The sequence below is a fragment of the Arachis hypogaea genome, chromosome 19, assembly GCF_003086295.3.
Source record: "Arachis hypogaea cultivar Tifrunner chromosome 19, arahy.Tifrunner.gnm2.J5K5, whole genome shotgun sequence".
In the NCBI taxonomy this organism is placed as follows: Eukaryota; Viridiplantae; Streptophyta; class Magnoliopsida; order Fabales; family Fabaceae; genus Arachis; species Arachis hypogaea.
The window spans coordinates 37963657-37984737 of NC_092054.1; the positions used below are offsets into that span (position 1 = coordinate 37963657).

The 21081-nt window shown below is 35.7% G+C and overlaps 2 protein-coding genes across 8 annotated transcripts; one reads left to right on the plus strand and one right to left on the minus strand.

Moving 5' to 3' along the window:
- Window positions 1-2066: 2066 nt before the first annotated feature.
- Window positions 2067-6118, minus strand: LOC112776514 (pyruvate decarboxylase 1). Of its 7 annotated transcripts, XR_011877308.1 has the most exons (9): window positions 5531-6117; window positions 5076-5205; window positions 4751-4914; window positions 4516-4627; window positions 4086-4160; window positions 3402-3511; window positions 3193-3244; window positions 3006-3067; window positions 2067-2269 (listed from the first exon to the last, which is right to left on the minus strand). XR_011877308.1 is itself a non-coding variant. In XM_072227226.1 (5 exons), exons 1-4 carry the CDS (start codon window positions 5554-5556, stop codon window positions 4555-4557), a joined length of 393 nt encoding a protein of 130 aa, XP_072083327.1. In that variant the 5' UTR covers window positions 5557-6118; the 3' UTR covers window positions 2277-4160; window positions 4516-4554. The 7 variants fall into 7 exon arrangements, 1 of the variants encoding a protein (XP_072083327.1); XR_011877311.1 differs by lacking the exon at window positions 3402-3511; XR_011877309.1 differs by lacking the exon at window positions 3193-3244.
- Window positions 6119-16166: 10048 nt separating this feature from the next.
- Window positions 16167-19323, plus strand: LOC112779878 (putative pectinesterase/pectinesterase inhibitor 28). The gene is made up of 4 exons (XM_025824233.3): window positions 16167-16357; window positions 16436-16943; window positions 17192-17723; window positions 18495-19323. Exons 2-4 carry the CDS (start codon window positions 16461-16463, stop codon window positions 19226-19228), a joined length of 1749 nt encoding a protein of 582 aa, XP_025680018.1. The 5' UTR covers window positions 16167-16357; window positions 16436-16460; the 3' UTR covers window positions 19229-19323.
- Window positions 19324-21081: the final 1758 nt, after the last annotated feature.

Sequence of the window (21081 nt, forward strand, 5' to 3'; positions counted from 1 at the left end):
CTCGAAGATGCGTCTATCAGGACCATAAAATATCTAAAAGATCCACATGGTGGATGAATAGGTCCACATATATAACCTTGAATCCTTTCTAGGAATTCAGGGGACTCAAATCCAATCTTTACTGGTGATGGCCTTAAAATTAACTTCCCTTGAGAACATGCAGCACAACAAAATTCACTAGATTTAAGAATCTTCTGGTTCTTTAGTGAATGTCCATGGGAGTTTTCAATAATTCTCCGCATCATGGTTGTTTCCGGATGACCCAATCGGTTGTGCCAAGTAATGAATTTATTTGGGCTAGTAAACTTCTGGTTTACAGTGGCATGTGATTCAATTGCACTAATCTTGGTATAATATAACCCAGATGAAAGTGAGGGTAATTTTTCTAATATAACTTTCTTATTTGAATCATGAGTTGTGATACATAAATACTCATGATTTCCCTCATTCATTGTCTCAACATGATATCCATTTCAGCGAATATCTTTGAAACTCAATAAGTTCCTCAGAGACTTAGTAGACAATAGTGTATTATTTATTATAAATTTTGTTCCTCCAGGAAACAAAATTATAGCTCTTCCGGAGCCTTCTATCACATTGCTTGAGCCAATAATAGTATTAACATGTTCTTCTTTTGGCACAAGATGGGTAAAATATATATTACTTTTAAGAATAGTGTGCGAACTTGCACTATCCGCAAGGCAAATGTCTTCAGAATATGTCCTTGCTATTTTTCTTCAAAGACAAATAATAATAATAAAATGAGTAGAAGTACATGCACAGTAAAATTATTCACATGAATACTTAACAAACACACATATTAAACTATTTCATCATTGATCAAATAGCCAATATTTCCTTCAGGATCCTCAAAGAAATTAAATACATCATAATGAGTGGTGGAATTTTCATTATTTGAAACAAAATTTGTTTCCTTTCCTTTGTCATCCTTTTTCAAGGACGCTTGATAAAGATCAACTAGGTGCCTTGGGATATGACAATTACGTGACCAATGGCCCTTTCCACCACAACGGAAGCATTTATCCTCAATTGATTTTTCTTTGCCCAATATTTCTTTCTTTATCCCACTTCTGGTGGGATTCTCTCTTTTGAACATAATTCATTTTCCTTCCATAATTTTTCTTGTTACCAAAATCTTGCCATTTATCTCTTATAGGGTAATAATTTGCCACATTTACTTCAGGAAATGGGGCGGCGCCAGCTGGGTGCGCTTCATGATTCCTTAAAGTAATTCATTGCATTTAGCAACAAGAAGGCAAAAAATTAATTCAGAATATTTTTTAAACCCTTTTTCTCGATACTGCTGCTGCAGGAGCACATTCGAGGCATGGAAGGTTGCACTACAATATTTTTCGGTTGAGGCAACATTTAAAAAGTGTTGTCTAAAGGCTGACAAAAGGTTACTTTTAATCTATGGCAACACTTTTGAACCTAAAGCAACGTTTTTGAGCGGCGTTGCATATGCAGCCGTTGCCTTAGATCAAGGCAACACTTTTTTGTTTCAAAAGCAACGCTTTTGAGAGCAACACTTGGTAAGTGTTGCCTTTGGTTGAAAAACAACAACACTTCAAAGGTGTGTTTGAGACAACACTTTTGCAGTGTTGTCTCTTCTCTTGTATTTTGGTCACTACTAAAAAGTGTTGCCTATTTGCAATAAAATGCAACTCTTTTACGTGTTGCTTATAAGTTGGAAGTGCAATCCTTTGAAGTGTTGCCTATTAGTTTTGAATATGCAACCTTTTAAAGTATTGCCTTTTCTTTTTGATATGCAACCTATACAAGTGTTGCTTTTTCTTTTGGATATGCAACCTATACAAGTGTTGCTTTTTCTTTTGGATATGCAACCATACAAGTGTTGTCTAATATTCAAAATATGCAATTAATAAAAGGGTTGCCTTTTTGATAAAAATAAAAATTATTTTTGTAAAAAAAATACAAAAAAATAAAATTTACAATAAAATTTTTTGTTCATATATGTGTAATTATTTTAATTAATAAATAAATTTGTACACAATAGAAAAAAATTATAAAAGAGACAAAATAACTAATTATAAAATTCTAATTAAAATAGATATTAAAAAGTTCAATTAGTATTTCAAATACATGTTTATCAATAATTCTCAACAAAATAATAAAATTCTTATCTAACAATAATTGTCATAACAAAATAGTAATTAATATTTATCAAAAAGATGTCAATTTACTTGGATATTTTATATCCATGCTTGACTTGTCCTATATGTTAAATCTGCAAATAATACACAACAAAAAATAAGCAACTTATCATTAAAACTGAAAAATTATAATAAAAATTTCTTTATGATATTAAATACTATAGATATAAAAGTAATAAATAAATCTAAAAAATTCCTTCTAAACTCCTTCTAGATGCAGATCTTGCAAATTTATTTCAGATCAGAGTCCAAATAGAACAGTTCTATTCTTTGGAACCACTAATTGAGGACATATTAGAGGATAGCCTTGAACTGTTATCTTCTCCAACTTCGTCTTCAGGTTCATCAAATGGATAAAAGTAAGGCTTAGGAGACATTTTTAGTAAGTCTTCATCTTGTACTAGCATCTCCACAACTCTCAAATGGATAGAAGTAAGGCTTAGGAGGCATTTTTAGTTGACTATCACTATCAGCCAAATACACTCACTAGTCATCACCATTAATTTGTTCACGCAACATTATCACTAAAAATGTCCATGTGGAATCGCACAATATAATCCCCCAATTAAATTTTAATAAAAGGCTCACTTGCAAGCCATGACAAGAATGGACATGAATGGAAATGTTTATAATTTCGAAAACAATGAAACCAATGGTGGTGCAAATTAGGTACCTTTGGGCTCTGAAATGCTTATAATTCCGAAAACAATGAAGCCAATGGCAAAAATGCTTATAACTAATTCTAATTAAAAAAATAATATTTTACCTAGTATCAACTAAATAAAACATAATAAACAAACAACCATATACCTTGTCCTTTTGGTACTTGTAGAAGGCATCCCAATACCTCTTGCCTTTTTTGTCATACTTCTCTGCCATGTGTATCAGCAATTCAACTAGTTAGTGCTTTAATTTCTTTGAATTTGCAGCCAATACTACTTGATTAACTAACTTCCATATATAAATTACAAGGATGCTATCTATTATTATTAGTTACCTTGAGCTCTTGTAAGGATGAGTGACAAAACCCTCTTTAGGTTGCAGTGGCACTACATTTTTGTTAAATATATTTATGAAAAGAGTTCTTATATAAACTGAGACATGTTCTTCAACCCACTAATTAACTCTAATAATTTAGACCACTTCTAAATATGCATAGGAAAATAAGTGAAAAAATTAGATGAAGAAAAAGCATGAAAGTAAAACCTGCTTTTCATAAAACCCCCCAAAGAAATACTGATCTGAACTCTTGTATAGGAAGGAGAAGAACTAGTAGATATAACCACCATGTAAAAATAATTCTCCTAGCTCTTCAGCTATTCAATAAAGCAATAATTTGAGATGTCAAAACAAATAATTACATAAATAAGCAAGATTTCAGCTATATACTTATTCATATTTTAAAAGCGGCACAATTGCATTCACAACTGCACTTTTTAATCATTACCAAGTTCAAGTTAACTTAAATATCAAACAGCATCTTTAATGGTTACAAGCAAATAATTTTTTATGCCAATATTTTGAATAATGAAAGCAAATTTGTTAACAATTAAACAAGGAGACAAGCTTCCAAATGCAAGTCATGGTGAGAACTTAGTGGAGTAATCAAGTCCTAACATTCCATTTCTGGTCTCTTTATATACCTTTAGCAAATCCTACAAATGTGAAATCTCACAATTGAGTTAGATAACCCAATGTAACAAGACACAGATTTTCCAAATCGACCATAGTCTCCATTGGCCCCTTGGACCGGTCATGCAGAGTTATTGATAAATTCTCTGTACATGAAATGCATAACTAGAAGAACTATCCTAATGAAATATCAGTTTGGAGTTGGAGCAACAATTTCATAACATAGATTTGCATTAACACTTTAATATAACTTCTTACCTTCTTCCAAGAGTATTCATATACTCTGCTCAACGCTGCAGTTTCACCTCCTACAAATTTCATCCCCTTGCTAACCTATATCAAAAGGAAGAAAAATAAATAAAATAACCAAATTCATTAACCTTTCATAGTTTCATTGTCTATCAGTTAAAAATATAGTTGGGGACTAATTGGAGTGTACTTGAGTACAAAGAACCAGATGAGACCGACAGTTTGCTGATTTGCATACAGTCATACAACAATTTTAGGACAATATGGTTGTTTTGGGAGACTTCACTGCCATCTCAATCTTTTATAATTTTTTGTGATTGTGATTTAATGTGTTCCTTGGCATTGCTATTTTCAGTAATCATTTTATTTTAATCATTTGTGTATATTGCTTCATTTATACAACTTAGTTGTTGGTAACCTTGTGAACAGTTAAACTTACTTGGCAGTAGAAAAATTTGCTCACATAGTACTTGTATTTTTAGACACTCATGTTGCCATGGAAGTCAGCTTCAGCCTCTACTGCTGCCTCCAACCCCATTTGATTACTCAATCTGTGAAATTCATCAAAAGAAAATATATTAGTGATCATTATAATCTTCTTAAACATAAAGAATATGCAATTCAGTGGTAAAGAAAAATAAAATAAAATTAAGTAAAAAAGATGAGAATCATACTTTGGAGACAACAAAAATGGAACTGGCTCCCTACTGAAAGTGGGGTGAGGAATTGCAGCCAAGTTACAGCTGATGCTGATATAAACAGGTTTGCTTTCTTTCAGTGCGGTTGAGATTGCAGTGTCAAGCATCTCATGAGCATCTTCCAGGTTATTAACCACAGCCTATTATCAAAATCAATAAGAAAAGCTAGTTTAATTACACATTAAGCTCACATTTCAGCATCAAAGAATAATAATAATAATAATAATAATAATAATAATAATAATAATAATAATAATAATAATAATAATAATAATAATAATAATAATAACTATAAGCTCACATTTATTTTCATGAAAGTTCTAAGTATAACAATTTTGACCACTAACATGAATTCAAGTATACTGAGAGTTGAAGAACTTGTCAAGAAACTCTCTTGAACTTTGCTGAATCTATCAACCTCTTCCTTCTCCCTGAAGAAGTAAGTTCAATTAAGTAGAGAAAAAGAAAAAAGTGAAGGTAACTGGAAGCATTGTGAAAAACCTAGCAGTAAATTGATTGAACCGGAAGCCTTCTCAGCCAACTCCAACACCTACAATAACTATAAATCTAATGTTAAGTTCCCTAAATTGAGATTCCACCAACAATAATTAAATTTCAAGCCCTAAAATTGACATCATTTAGTGATTAAAGCACAGGCCGGCAAATACACAATAACAATTAAACATTGCAGTGATTTAATAGGATCATAATTAATTAAACAATAATTTCTCATCAAAGAAGAAAAATTTTCATTACCAGAATTTCTCGTCAACTTCAGCCATAACAAAGCTGAGTAAAGCAAGGAGTCTATCTGTGATGGAAAGAGCACGAGCACCACGGGGGAGCAGAGCATATCAGCACCCAGCCAGGGGCCAAGCAAAATGTCACAAGTAGAAGAAGGCGAGCAAATTGGAATCGAGCAGAGAAAAATTCAGAAGCTTAAAATGCAGAGCGACGAACACGACGGCGATGCGAGCAGCAACGAGCACGAAGGAGCACGAGCAGCAACAAGCACGACGGCGCGCGAGCAGAGACGAGCACGACGGCGAAGCAAGCAAAGAGTAACACGACGGTGACTCGAGCAAAGAGGAACACAACTTCAGAAGCAACGATGAGGAAATGCAGGGCAGCGACGAACACGACGGCGATGTGAGCAGCGATGAGCACGACGGCGCGCGAGTAGCGACAAGCACGACGGCGAAGCGAGCAGAGACAACTTCACAAGCAACGATGAGGAAATTGAACAAACAAGTGTAAATCGCGCAGAAGGGTTTGAAATGGTTGGGGTTAGGGTTTCTAATTGAAAATAAGGCTTGAAATTTTCAATTTTGTTTTGAACTCAGTACGATTTGGAATTTTGTTTCTAATTTATATATTATTTACTAAGTTACAAAAAAAAAATATTTGGAGAGGAAGTCAAAATTTTAGAGGAAAAATTTTAATTAAATTTTGGCCACATTTATAATAAGAAGCTTGTTAAAAATGTAAGAACAATAGTTATAAAGTGTAATATATAAATATCACAAATGTTGTTTGTTTAATTTATAAAAGCAACACTTTTTAAGTGTACTTTAATTAATCAAAAGAGAACATTTATGGTGTGTTGTTAAGAAAGAGTTGCAACAGCTTTGTTTTTATGTAACAAATATTAAGTGTTGTCTTTAATTAGTTTAGACAACATTTTTTAAGTGTTATTTGCAGTACATGTTGCAATAGCTAAAAATTGTTGTAGTGTTGAGAAAGTTTTCTCTAACATATTGGGCTTGAGGAAGTATCACATGATTGTACCTTTCTTCAAGGTCTTTCCACAGATCTGCAGGATCTTTTAATGTGGGATATTCATTTTTCAATCATACGTCAAGATGACGACGAAGGAAAATCATGGCTTTGGCTTTATTCTTCTGGGATGCATTATTTTCAGCCTTAATGGTATCTCCAAAATCCATTGAATCAAGATGGATTTCAATATCTAATATCCATGACAAATAATTGTTTCCAGATATATCAAGAGCATTGAATTCAAGGTGAGAGAGCTTCGACATAATAAAAATTTGTTACCTGAGTCTTCCTAAAAATTTGATTAGAGTCTCGTGCTGATAACGTATTATAAAATAAATATAAATAAAAGTATAAGTAGAAGACTCTAGTACCACAATTACTATCTCAATATAATAAAGATGATTAATATATTTACTAATATTAATATAAAGAGTGAGAGAGAAAAATATTCAAAAATACTTGTAAAATAAAGTAAGAGAGAGAATTGTATTATAAAAGAGGGAGAGAAGATTTTATTGCTTTTTGTTGTATCTCTTCTAAGACTTTGGCCTTCTATTTATATATGTAAATCATGTTTACATTTTTAACTTTCTTTAATCCTCTTTTAATATACTTTATTCTTGAGAATATGAGCCCCACATAAAAAATGAACATCCACATCCCATTCCATTCTTATCACAACAGGATATATATTATCTAAATTCGAACCCATCCCATTCTTATCACAACAGGATATATATTATCTAAATTCGAACCGCTTCACCCTACTCAAAAGTCTATTCCACTAAAAATTTGTCTCAGTAAAACAAATAATTATTCACATTGAACGAATAGGAATAAGATAACTACCTTCGTGTTCTTATTCCTACCTATGAGGATAATATGTCTCATCACAACTTCAGTTAGATTTTTTCTCTTTCTCTCTCCCTTCGTCTCTCTCTATTTTCAACGGCGGCAGCAACTTCCCTTCCTCCTTAGCCAATGCCGCATTTCCTCTCTTCTCTTTCCCTTCTCTTCTTCAGCCTCCGTACTTGTTGGGCCAACCGTGGGGAGCTCTCGACAACCGGGGAGAATTCGGGGAGGAATCGAGTGAGAAAACATAAGATGAGATGACACCACATCCAACTCAAAACCTTAAGGTGTCAAGTTAATGGGTCTCTCATCTTATAAACTCCTCACTCTTCCATGCTTTCTTTGATGTGGGACTAACTTTAACACTCCTCACACTTGCAATACTAACAATCTCCCCCTCAAGTGTGAGCCTCCACATCAAGCACTAACTCCCCCTCTTTCTAACTCCTCCACCACCACGAGTATTCGTCCATCACACCGCCGCAAAACACCGCGGGACACGCCGCCCGGACCACCTTTGCCGGGAAGACTTTCGATGCTTCACCTTGAATACTCCTTAAACCAGACCGATTAAACCATCGGCTCTGATACCACTTGTTGGGCCAACCGTGGGGAGCTCTCGACAACCGGGGAGAATTCGGGGAGGAATCGAGTGAGAAAACATAAGATGAGATGACACCACATCCAACTCAAAACCTTAAGGTGTCAAGTTAATGGGTCTCTCATCTTATAAACTCCTCACTCTTCCATGCTTTCTTTGATGTGGGACTAACTTTAACACTCCTCACATTATGGTATCAGAGCAGTTCGTCCTCGTGAGCCTGAGGGATGGAACTGCTTATGCTTCAATGCATACTCTGAGTCTGTGCCTGTGCTAGTTAGGGTATCTAACTGATACATCTAGCATGAAGTCCATGAGTGTACCTTTGGTACTTTGAAGCACTATACTTCCGATATTGAGACTGATCAACTTGATATCGATTGTTTGGTGTGTATAGGAACTAGATGGCGCCTCGTGGACCCAGTCAGGGACGTGAGAGAGATCGTACTAGTACGCAGGAACCGGAAGTCAACCCGAATAATCCGGTAAACATTATGGCGGCGTTGGAGAATATGGCTGCTGCTATGCAAGCCACTGCGGAGACTCTTGGGCAACAGATAAACAATAATGGCAATGGCGGAAGGGAAGCTCAGGGCCCGATGACACTAGCAACTTTCTTAAAGGTTAATCCACCTAAATTCAAGGGAACCACCAATCCGACTGAAGCCGATACTTGGTTTCAGGCCATGGAGTGAGCACTACGAGTGCAGTTGGTGCCTGAAGAGTAGTGTGTTGAATTTGCTACCTATCTGCTCACGGAGGAAGCATCGCACTGGTGGCAAGGGGCTCGACGTCTCCTGCAGCAGGGGAATGATCCTATCACCTGGGGTGCCTTCCAAGTGGAATTTTATAAGAAGTACTTCCCGAATTCTGCTAGAACGGTCAAGGAACTTGAATTACTGCAACTGAAGCAGGGTACAATGTCCGTATCTGAGTATACGGATAAATTTGAGGAGTTATTCAGATTTTCTCGTATGTGTCAAGGAACTCCGGGAGACTCTGAGGAATGGAAGTGTATTAAGTATGAAGGAGGACTTCGAAGTGAAATCCTGAGCTCCGTTGGACCGATGGAGATTAGGGTCTTCTCCGAACTTGTGAACAAGAGCCGTATTGCTGAAGAATGTGTGAGGAAGGCTGTTGAGGCGAAGAATGACCATCGGGAGTTCCACCGCAGGGAGCACAATCAAGATTACCCAACGAGGGGTCAAGAGTTTAAGAGAAGAGGATACCCACAACGTTTTCCCCAAAGGCGAAATGACCTTGCGACGAATAAGAATTCCCAAGGAAAGGGTAGGGAAAAACAAACAGTGGCTGCTTCGGATGTTTTGAGCTGTCAGAGATGTGGAGGTCATCACCCAAATAGACCGTGTCGTTATGGTTCGGGTTTGTGTTACAATTGCGGAAAGCTAGGACATTTGGTCAGAGATTGCCCACACCGGAAGGATCGGGAGACTGCCAGGTCCGATTTTCGTACCTAAGGTAATAAGAAAACTGATAACTTAATTCTTTACCACTTTACATAATGCTGAAGGCTGGTATTCACTCGTAATACATGGTCGAATGAAAAATTATGATCTGTTCTAGATAACCCTAAGTTATCTTAATAGAAGGTTTGGTAAGCATAAGTGATCAGGTAGGCCTTTAACGGAAAGCAACCTCAGAATGGAATGACTGGTGGGTGATGTCAAAGCCATCATTCGGGAACTCCGTGTCGAGGTAGATTGGGACTTTGCCATGGTTGTAGAGGAGTTGGACATGTGTCCTAGAAATGTCCTAAGAAGGTCAACCGGAATACTACCAAGAGCCAACAACAAGGTCGTGTGTTCACAACAACAACGGGGGATACCGTTAGATCCGACAGTTTGGGAATTGGTAACAACGTACTAAAGGTACGATTAAGTTGGTATGTGGTTTTGGCTATCATAGATAGAAATCTAGTGAATGCCAGTCATGCTAAGTTGTGGTGAGTACTTGAGGAAGTAAGTGATAAAGCTCGTACTAGACGAGAAGTCAGAATAAAGCAACTGAAACTTGTGGAAGCAGTAACACAGGATAGCTACGAATAAGAGTTGTAAAAGTTTAATATAGTATCTTATGTTTGAATACTAGAAGGGTTAAGAGGGTTACTGCAAGTAATGATCCCCAAATAGTTGGAAATGATTGTGGCTGCGAGCTTTGATGGTTCTAAAGCGGATGAGGAAATTTTCATTAATGCACAATTAGATTTAGATGATGATTGAGTGCAAGTTGTTGTGTTCGAGAGATGAGTGCTATGATGTTTGGTCATGGTGACCTTGGATTTAGATTGAGGTTTATAACGATCGGTTTTGAAAGAAGAATGTAAAAACCATTAAATTGAAATGTTGATGCGGTACTGAGATTGGTTTGAGGGAACCCGTGACGGGTGGTAAACTCCAATTTTTAGGGAGGTGCTGTTGAAAATTCTCCCAGAAATTTGAAGGGGGTGTTGGTTATATTTTTGAAAATGATTTTTGATCTGAGTAACTTCAACAAAAGAGATGTGTCTCAAAATCTTTTATAGATTATTAAAGGAAAGTGGATTCTTAAGAGTTTGTCAGCTTGTTAGTCCAAACTCATTGAATTCTAAAAACGAAGAAAGCTTTGATTGATTATAGTGATGTGGGATGATGGCTATGATTAACGATGATGACAATATTATTGATGACATGAGTCGAGATTTAATAAGGTCTGAGTCGATGAGACGATAAAGGTAAGGAACGAATGACCGAGATCCTCAGATATAGAGAAATCAGAGCGCGGCAACGGAAGCGCGCAGAGTAAAAGGACCTTGGAACTGTTATGCTTTAGATATAACGGTAGACTACGCTCGCGTACTCGTAATGATGGATGGAATTTTCGAGGGCGAAAATTTCTGTTAGGGGGTAGAATGTAATACCCGGTCTAACCAAAATTAATTAAATAATGATTTAAGTAGGAGCGAATATGGTTGGAAGATTTGGCGATTGGAATTTGATGATTTCAATGTGATATTTGGATTCAGTGAATTTTTCCGAGTCGGAAGACATAGTTTTCTGCGTAAAAGCGCGCAGTGGGATTTTGACCGGCAGTACCGGCTGAGACCTGTCTGGTACTGCAGCTGAGAAAATTGATTATGAGTAAATAATATTAAGAAATGAGGAATTATGATTAGGGGAGGTAGAAATATTTAAAGTGCGATTTGGAGCGCTAATCTTAAAGGTTTTGGTCCAAAATTGGGCCAACGGACAACAATAAGTGAACTGGGCCTAAGTGGGCCCAAGACCCAACATATATAAACATTAGTTATGAGCATTTCAGCTCATTTTTACCCTAAAAGAGGAGTGTGGGGCGCTGAATTAAGAAGAGAGGAGAGAAGAGAGAAAACCTAACTCTCTTTGATCTTCAAATCACCATAACTTGAGCTACGGAGCTCCGATCGACGAGCCGTTTGCGGCCACGCGTCGCTCTTCTCATCCTCTACAATTCTATCTAAGTTTTGTGGTGAGTATTCCATTCATCTCTGCCCAGTTTTCGAATTTCCCCACTGTTACACGTTTTTGGGAAGTTAGTGTTGAAATCTTGTGATTTTGGGTGTTTAGGGATACTCCAACATGGATTCTAAGTGGGTTCTATCCCTACTTCATATGGGCTGAGGTAAGAAGTACTCAAACCCTTGTGATTTATCATTTTTATGAGCCCTAGGTTGATGTATGTATGTGATATTGGTTATGTTAGTGCATTTGATGGTTTTGGTGCACAATTGGGAGATTGGTGTTGTTTGAGGAGCTTTGGTGAGGCTTAGGGCTAAGGTTGGTGGAGACTTCCAAAGAAGAGGCTCAATTGATTTTGCTACAAGAGGTACGGTTTAAGTTTCATTTAAGTACCGTGTGATGTGATGAGAATTCCTAGGCTAAATGCCCCTAGGATTAAGTTTGGATTGTGTAAATGGTTGATGCTAATATGCATAGTTGGTATGTAATGTGAATTGATGATTGGGTTGAGAATTGTGTGGCCTTGTATGCTTGGTGTATTGAAAATTTGATGATTTGGGTAATGAGTATTGAATTGTGATTTATGCATTTAAATTGTGAAATTGGGCCGGAGGCCGTATATTTTGGGCCGGAGGCCGGAAAGAGATAAGAAAGGTAAGTTGATGTGTGCATTGTATGATGACACAAGTAATTGGATGAATTTCATATAATGAATATATGAATGATTGGGTTGGTTATTGAATAATGAGGTTTGAGGAGTTGAAGTGTGGAAATTGGTAAATTTCGGGTGAAATAGTATAGATGAGGTATGTTTGATTTTGGTTGAGATATATTATGTGGTCATATATGTGAGTATGATTTTTGATGCCTTGATGGGATGATAATGCATGAGAGATATGTATGTTGTTATATATGCTTGAGAAATGATTAAGGTTGATTTGGGGGTGAAACCACGTGATAGTGAGTATGTTACAGGTTATGTATAATGATGGTTGATTGGGAATAGTATTGTTGAGAATTGGCATGAGGAAGAGTATATGATATGTCAATATGTTTGAGTTTGAGCCACTTGGGTGAAGTGGGTTAAAATGATGGGATAGTGATTTTGTATATTGTGGTAAAGTGTCAATGTGTGAGTTGAGGAGGCTTGATGTTGAAATTGATGTATTTTGATTGATTTCAAAGAAAAGGGATGAAAATGGCATGTTTTGACTGATTTTGAAAAGAGTTGAAAATGGCTTATTTTGAAAATGGCACTTTGTGGTTTCATATGAAAATATGTTTTTTTGGGCATACTTTGACGGGACATAACTTGGACTACGGATCTTTGTTTTGTGCCAAATCTGTTTAGAAATGAAATTGGATCCGGGATGTCCATGCCGTTCGAAGAACGGGTGAAAAACGACTTAAAATGAGGAAGTTATGTCCGTTGGAAGATTGGGGTTTTAATCTGTGAATTCTGCAGCTTTTAACTTAGAAAATTTTTAGCAGAATAACCCCTTGCGCGTGGGCGCCCCAGGCGCGTACGCGCCGATCTTCCAAGAAGTGCCATCCACGCGTGTGCGTGATGTGCGCGGGCGCGCCGATAGTGCTGCACCCAAAGCCCAGCCATTTTCCAGAGAGTTATGCCAGAACTGTGCCGGTGTTGTGCCTGGGGCACGAGAACACCCGCGCGTACGCGTGGTTGACGCGTGCGCGTCGATTTGGCAAATTTTTAATCCACGCGTTAGCGTGCATGACGCTTGCGCGTCGATGAGTTTTTAAGGACATCCACGCGTGTGCGTGGAGTACGCGTACGCGTGGCATTGTTTTCATGCCAAAGTTGATATTTGAGTTTTAAAAGCCAAATCTCATACTTCTAAGCCTCCGATCTCACCACTTATATCTTAAATCATTATGATATGCCTAGCTATTAGAAAAGGGCTAGTGAATGAGATAACTTGCGAGTGAAGCAAGGGGAAAATGAATAATCAATGAGGATCATTGAGGATTATGTGAGATGTGGAGGATGGTAGTGGAAGTGCTTGTTATGCCATTGGCCGAAGGGCCGTAATTGTTTATGAATTGGCTGGTTCTGGATTGAACCGTGAGCCGGAATAGCTGTGTATGCTATGAATATTGGCTGGTTATGGATTTAATCGTGAGCCGGATGGCTGAAATGGATGTTGATCCATGGATGAGGATTCATGCATGTTTATGCTGAATTATTGATAATTGTGAATTGCACTTCCACTATCTGAGATACGAGTTTTACCTGGGTAGTAGCAAGGGTTGTGGTACGTCCCGCTTGCTCCGGGTCAATGCTTGTGTTTTCTCTCTGGTTGCAAGGGTGACAGGGCACCGATACCCTCTAATGGCGACAGGGCGCAGATACCCTCTAATGGCGACAGGGCGCATATACCCTCTAATGGCGACAGGGCGCATATACCCTCTAATGGTGACAGGCATTTTAATTGATTTGGTTTTGGACAAGTGATTTGTTATTGAACCGTTTCTTTAAAGCTTTGGAAATGAGTTATATCGATTGATATTGAGTTGATTTTGAAATGGTATCTTTGAGATACGCCACTGAGGCGATTGTTGGATTTAGCTTGCTTTAAATTGATTTCTGGTTTTGAGCTGTTGAAAAGGAATGAGGGATGGTTTAGTTGGGACCCGAACCGGGTGGCAAAGGTCCAAGTTTTAGGGGAGGTGCTGCCGAAATTTCTACAAAATCCTAGTCTTATTTGAAAAGTTATTTAAAAAGGGTTGGATTTGAGAAATTGTATTATTTGATTTATTAAGAGAATATTTATGTTTTCAAGCTTAACTTATTTAATGAACTTTATGCGTTGAGTTCGGCTTATTTAGAAATGAACTATTTTTACCATTTGAATCACTGAAGGAAAGAAGGATGTTTTAATATTGATTTCAATATAAAATGGGGTTTTAGTGATTTTTAAAGGAACCTAGACTTTTGATTGAGTAATCAAGTTTGAGGCATTTTGGAAGAGTTGGAAAAATGGGTTCCAAAAAGAAACCTGAAAATGGTTTGATTCAAATGAACCGGTTCCGTTTCAAATGAGTTGATTTTTGGACCGGGTTGGAACTTGTGATTTTGTATGCTCGGTCTTATAATAAATTCAGTTTTATTTACTTGAACCGAGGATTTATGATTTTAAGAGTTTCAATGAATTTTAAGGAATTTATATAAGTTGACCTTCCCTAAAGACTTGGGACTCTGCCGAGAAACTTTTGTTATAAAATCCCATTGTTGGATGGGTGATTTTGAATGCTTTGAAATAAATCCTTAACTTGCCATGGTTTTGGAAGTTTTGGAAAGAGAATGCCAAGAGTGGCTCTGTTTTAAAAAGGGAACTCACTTTGAGTAAAATTTGGCTTATGAGCCTGAGATGATTTGAGAAAATGAGATCCTTTAAAGCCAAGGCTGAAAAGAGTTGAAATTTGATTTCAAAGTGAAATGGCTTGAGAAAAGTGAGTTATAGCTTAAATGCCGGTTTTATGAATTTGATGATGTTGAATGATGGAAGTACTGTTTTTGTTATGGGCCAGAATGGCTGTGTATGATTATGAATATTGGCTGGTTCTGGATTGAACCGTGAGCCGGAATGGCTGTGTGTGATATTGATTTATGGCGGATTGCCGAACGAGTTATAAGCCGTATGGCTGGCTATGAATTATGAATTTAAGCTGAAGGGCTGTATTTATTGATAAATTGGTTGGTTCTGAATTGAACCATGAGCCGGATGGCTGAGATGGATGGTGATCCATGATTGAATATAAATGCATGTATGCAATTGAATGATTTGTGAATTTAAGCCGAATGGCTGAGATGAAAGTTGTAAGCGAGTATGCTTGTGTTTTCTCTCTGTTGTTGGGCCAACCGTGGGGAGCTCTCGACAACCGGGGAGAATTCGGGGAGGAATCGAGTGAGAAAACATAAGATGAGATGACACCACATCCAACTCAAAACCTTAAGGTGTCAAGTTAATGGGTCTCTCATCTTATAAACTCCTCACTCTTCCATGCTTTCTTTGATGTGGGACTAACTTTAACACTCCTCACACTTGCAATACTAACAATCTCCCCCTCAAGTGTGAGCCTCCACATCAAGCACTAACTGTATTGTCCCTATTTGTTTTCGTAACATTTAAAAAGGGTGACGCATATGTTATACATGTAAAATGGACAATTACTTTACATGTCCACTTTTCAATTCCAACTTGTCCATAAAAAATAAACTTGTCATTTAATTTTAGAATTTTTAAAGTATTATTTGATTCCATGGCAGTTTACGTAATAAAGAGACCATGTAAGTATTAATAAATTGTTTATACGAGCGATGACATATATATACTTGCGGCCAGGGGAATTGATGCTTATTGATTAAGAGGAAAAGGTGAGGGGCATGGTCTAATATTAGTAACTGAGATGAACAATTCAAATAAGGCCTTGTCACTGTCAAATTAGAATAACCCGAAAAACCTTGCCAAAAATTAAAAAGGTTCTATATATCGTGTGGCTTCCTAGCCATCCATCCTTTCCTAACATGATAGCTAAACCATAGCTTTAGTCTTCAAATTAAAACAATACCTTTAGTACAACTAGCTTCTAAACCGTTCTTTCGTGTCTATATATATTTATATTTGAAAAATTTTCTATCAACCTGAAAAAGAATATTAAAACGAAAGGATTTTCTATTTTGCACATTCAATCACAAAGACGCACTCTCCAGAGGGCTTTGACGGAGGATCGCCACCGCGCCTCAGCAGGCCCTTTTTCCCATTCACTTCTCCCGGGGTGCAACTTCTTCTAATTTTACGTATATCCTAAAACAAAAAATTTAACATAAACAAAAAGGTACTTAATTTAATATGTTCTTTACAAAGTTGTAATTAATTGTGATATTTTACATGCATGACATTATTTGTAACCCAGGAGGAGGTTCTTAACAAATTCAAGAATGACGACCAACCTTGAAGAAAGTGCAGAGGCGAAGCGGAGAATCGCCGTCATAGGCATATCTACTGTCATACTTGTCGCTATGGTGGTGGCAGTTACCGTCGGTGTCAGTCAAGTCGACGGGGACGAAAAAAACACGAAAAACACAAACCATGTGGCTTCGACGGTGAAAGCAGTGAAAGCCCTTTGCCAACCAACAGATTATAAGGAAGAGTGTGAGGAAAGCCTAACTGCCGAAGCTGGCAACACCACGGACCCAAGAGAACTTATCAAGATTGCATTTAATGTAACCATTAACAAGATTGGTGATGGGCTCCAGAAATCACATCTCTTGCAAGAGGTTGAGAACGAACCTAGGGCCAAGATGGCGCTTGACACGTGTAAGCAGCTCATGAATCTCTCTATTAGCGAGTTTTCGAGGTCACTTGAGAGAATAGGACAGTTTAATCTCAACAACCTCGACGAAATCCTCACTAGCCTAAAGGTTTGTCATATTTTATTTGTCAAGGATGATAGTGTGTACGCCGAAAATCACCAACCAAAACAATCAACCAATATAGAATATAGTTAAAATATTAATTAAATGTTTAAATTAATTTTTAAAAGTGTTATCAAAAAATAATTTATGATACTTTATATAATCTAACTAACAGGGTCGTCTTATATCTTCAAGAGCAAATTGACGTAACATTTTTATGCGAATATAACACAATGTTTATATTTGGGATGAAGGTATGGCTCAGCGGAGCGGTGACATATCAAGAGACATGTTTGGATGGTTTTGAGAACACAACAAGCAAAGCTGGTGAAAAGATGAAGGAAGCGTTGACCAATGCGACGAAGATGAGCAGCAATGCCCTAAGCATAATCACGGAACTCGCAAATACTTTCTCAGAGTTGAACGAAACGCGGCAAGACAGCTCTCATCGTCGCCTCAAGGATGAGTTCCCATCGTGGGTTGACAATGGTGCTGGTGTACGTAGACTCCTTCTATCGAGTTCACGCAAGCTGAAGCCCAATGTGATTGTGGCCAAAGATGGCAGCGCAAAGTTCACTAGCATCAATCAGGCTTTGAAGAATGTTCCTCAGAAGAACATGAAGCCATTTGTGATATTCATCAAGAAAGGTGTTTACAAAGAGTATGTTGAGGTTACCAGGGAGATGAGACATGTCGTCTTTGTTGGTGAAGGTGGCGACAAGACACGAATCACTGGCAACAAAAACTTCATTGATGGGACCAACACTTATAAAACTGCTACAGTAGGTACGTGCCCTTTAAAAAGAATAAACAAGATTTCGTTTAAAATTATTTTATTTATCTTAAATTTTAAGTCTTAAATCATACTTTCTTAATTTTAAATTTTAAAATATAAATTTTAAACTCTAAATTTTCAAAAAAACAAAAACTAAAATTTTTAAAATTAAAAAAAATAATATTACATAGAACAATAAAATTTATCATTTTTGCTAATAATTAACCAATAAAAATAATTTTATACCAAATTCTAAATTCTAATAGTATAAATCTAAAGTGTTGGGCTATAATATTAGATGTTGACTAATATTGATAAGAAGTGTTGAACCCAAAAAATTTTTAAAACGTAGAGTAGTTATACAAATGAGTCATATTTTTTTTAAATATTTGTAGACCTATTATTATTATTATTATTATTATTATTATTATTATTATTATTAATTTGTTTCATTTGTTAAGTCGTGATGGACAATTAAAATGAAAAATTTTAAATTTTGTTAAAAGTTTAATTTTGATATACTAAAATAAATTTATAAGTACATCTAAATATATAATATTATATTAATAAAATAATTATCTTTTATATTGATTAAGTGAATAATTTTTTAAAAGAAATATAATTATAGAATTGTATAAAATTATACTCTTTTATTAAATCAAAACCAAAATTAAAAAGAAAACTTGGTAGAAACAGAAACAAAACTCCGTTGACTCTTATATCTATTAAATCTCATGTATATCATCAAGCTAATACCTAAGAATGGATGCAAATTATGGCAGCAATTCAAGGAGATTACTTTATCGCCATCAACATGGGGTTTGAGAACTCTGCAGGTGCCCATAAACATCAAGCAGTAGCAGTAAGGGTCCAAGCAGACAAGTCTATCTTTTACAAATGCTCGTTCGATGGCTACCAAGACACACTCTATGCTCACACCATGCGTCAATTCTACCGAGACTGCACCATCTCAGGTACCATCGATTTCATCTTCGGCGACGCCGTCACCGTCTTCCAAAACTGCACCTTCGTGGTCCGGAAGCCCATGCAGAACCAGCAATGCATCGTGACGGCGCAAGGCCGCAAGGAGAAGCACCAACCTTCAGGAATAGTAATCCACGGCGGCTCGATTGTGGCGGAGCCAGGAGAATCAAAGGACCACAAGAACGTGAAGTTCGATAGCAAGGCTTACTTAGCGCGTCCATGGAAGAATTACTCAAGGACGGTGTTCTTGCAAACATACATCGGAGATTTGATTGAACCCGAAGGGTACATGCCTTGGCAAGGGCCAGAAGGTAATACCGGCATGGATACTTGTTACTATGCAGAGTTCAATAACATTGGCCCTGGTTCAAATGCAACGAAGCGCGTGAAATGGCATGGTGTCAAGCACCTCACGGAAAAATCTGTAGGTGCTTTCTTCCCATCCAAGTTCTTCCATGGTGACGATTGGATTAGGTTTACTAAGGTTCCTTACTCCCCAGGCTTAACTAATTTCACGAAGCACAAAATTTAAAGGGCAATAGTGGTTAATTAATTATTACTTGTGCTTAGTCTTTTTGTATTTTTAATTAGTTTTTAGTCATCAGTGGAATGTAAAGGTTATTTTTATTTTCTAATTATTTGAGGGCCATATCCCTTAAATTGTAAATACTCATGTTATGTACGTAATATATTCTTGTAGGGTGTGTACTTTCACTTTTGGTGTGTGATCCCACTTTTAGGAATTTTATGCATGGTAGACTGATTACCAATCCCTCTTTAAATGTATTTTAAAGAAATGTGACAAAAATAGAAAATAATGTTAGGTAATCAATAATTTTTTGAAACAACATGAATAATTACTAATCAAATCAAAACACAATACATCTCTAAATTACCCACATAAATTTTAATAATAGAATAATTATCTGCACACCTAATAAAATAAATATCCGATACATCAATTATTCACATTGTTTAATATTTTTATTGTCTACCTATACTTTTTCTATGTTATTTAATTTCTTACTTGTTCTATGTCAAGCTCATGAATAACCGTAATCCTATACGAAGTTGGTCCCCATTCCAAATGCATATGTGAAGGATGTTGTGTCATAGAGAGTGAACTAAATTTGAAATATGACCTAAATCATGAGCAGCAGCATCCTATTATAGTTAGCAAAAGTGATATTTTCTAAATTCTAAACAAGAAAAAAAATCATAAATCCTTAACCTTACACCATAAATTAATTATAAAGTCTAAATTTTAAGATAAACTAATATTAACTAACTAAAAATGATTCTTTATATTTTCTTTACTTATACTATTTCTTCCTTTTTGTGGTTCACATTTATATAATTAGTTTCTAATTATGAATATTTTACAAAGAAAAAAGTTCAATAGCACTACCACAAAAAAGGAGTTTTATAAAAAATTATATTATTATATGACACGTGTGTAATGTGTCTTATTGTATTAATTTAATAAATATTTAATTAAACAATAAAATAAAAAAATTATATGATTATTTTTTAAATGTAACCAATTTGATAAAAGTTAATTTTTATGAAAAAAAATATCAAAATGCAGTCTTTTTTTCCTATTAATAAAGTCTTTTTTTTTATTGACCATCAATAACTTAATTGAAGAAAAAATTAAGAAAGTAAAAAAATGATAAAGTAAATTCTTTCTCATACCATTATCAATTTATCACCATGGATCAAGACTAGCTAGTAACTCTACTCTTTATTTCTATTTCTATTGTGAAAATCATAAATTTTAAAACTTTTTTCTTGTGATTAGTTTTATAATGTACACTAAAACTATATTAAACTAACATGTAGTATCAAAATTTTTAGATTGTGAAATTTATGATAGTCCATAAAAATGATATTTTTACTGCAAAATTGATATAGCATAACATCTGCAGTTATAAGAGTTTGTAACTATATTTTCAATTCATGTGATTTAGTGCATGATTGTTTAATGTATGGATATATATGATTATAATGGATAACCATGCTTGCACATATAAATGATCAACGCATGGCTATTATGTTGTGTTATTAGGGTGGTATATAAAATAACTAAATTATGATTAATCGGTTAAAAAATTATAACCATATTTTGGTCAACTATTTTAATAAAATAATTTTAAAAATTATATTCATAATATTAAAGAGTGATTAACTAAAACTAAATTTTAAAAGATGATTTTTAACTCGTTCACCAAAACTAAAATCAAATTTTATGTAATTCTTGTGTTCAAATTGGTTAACTGATTTTTTTATAAAAACTAGTTTTTAACCAGTTAAAATCGGTTTTTAATTTTTTTTTTTTGAAAAATCTAATTTTTTTATGTAAAAACTAATTTTTTAAAAAAATGG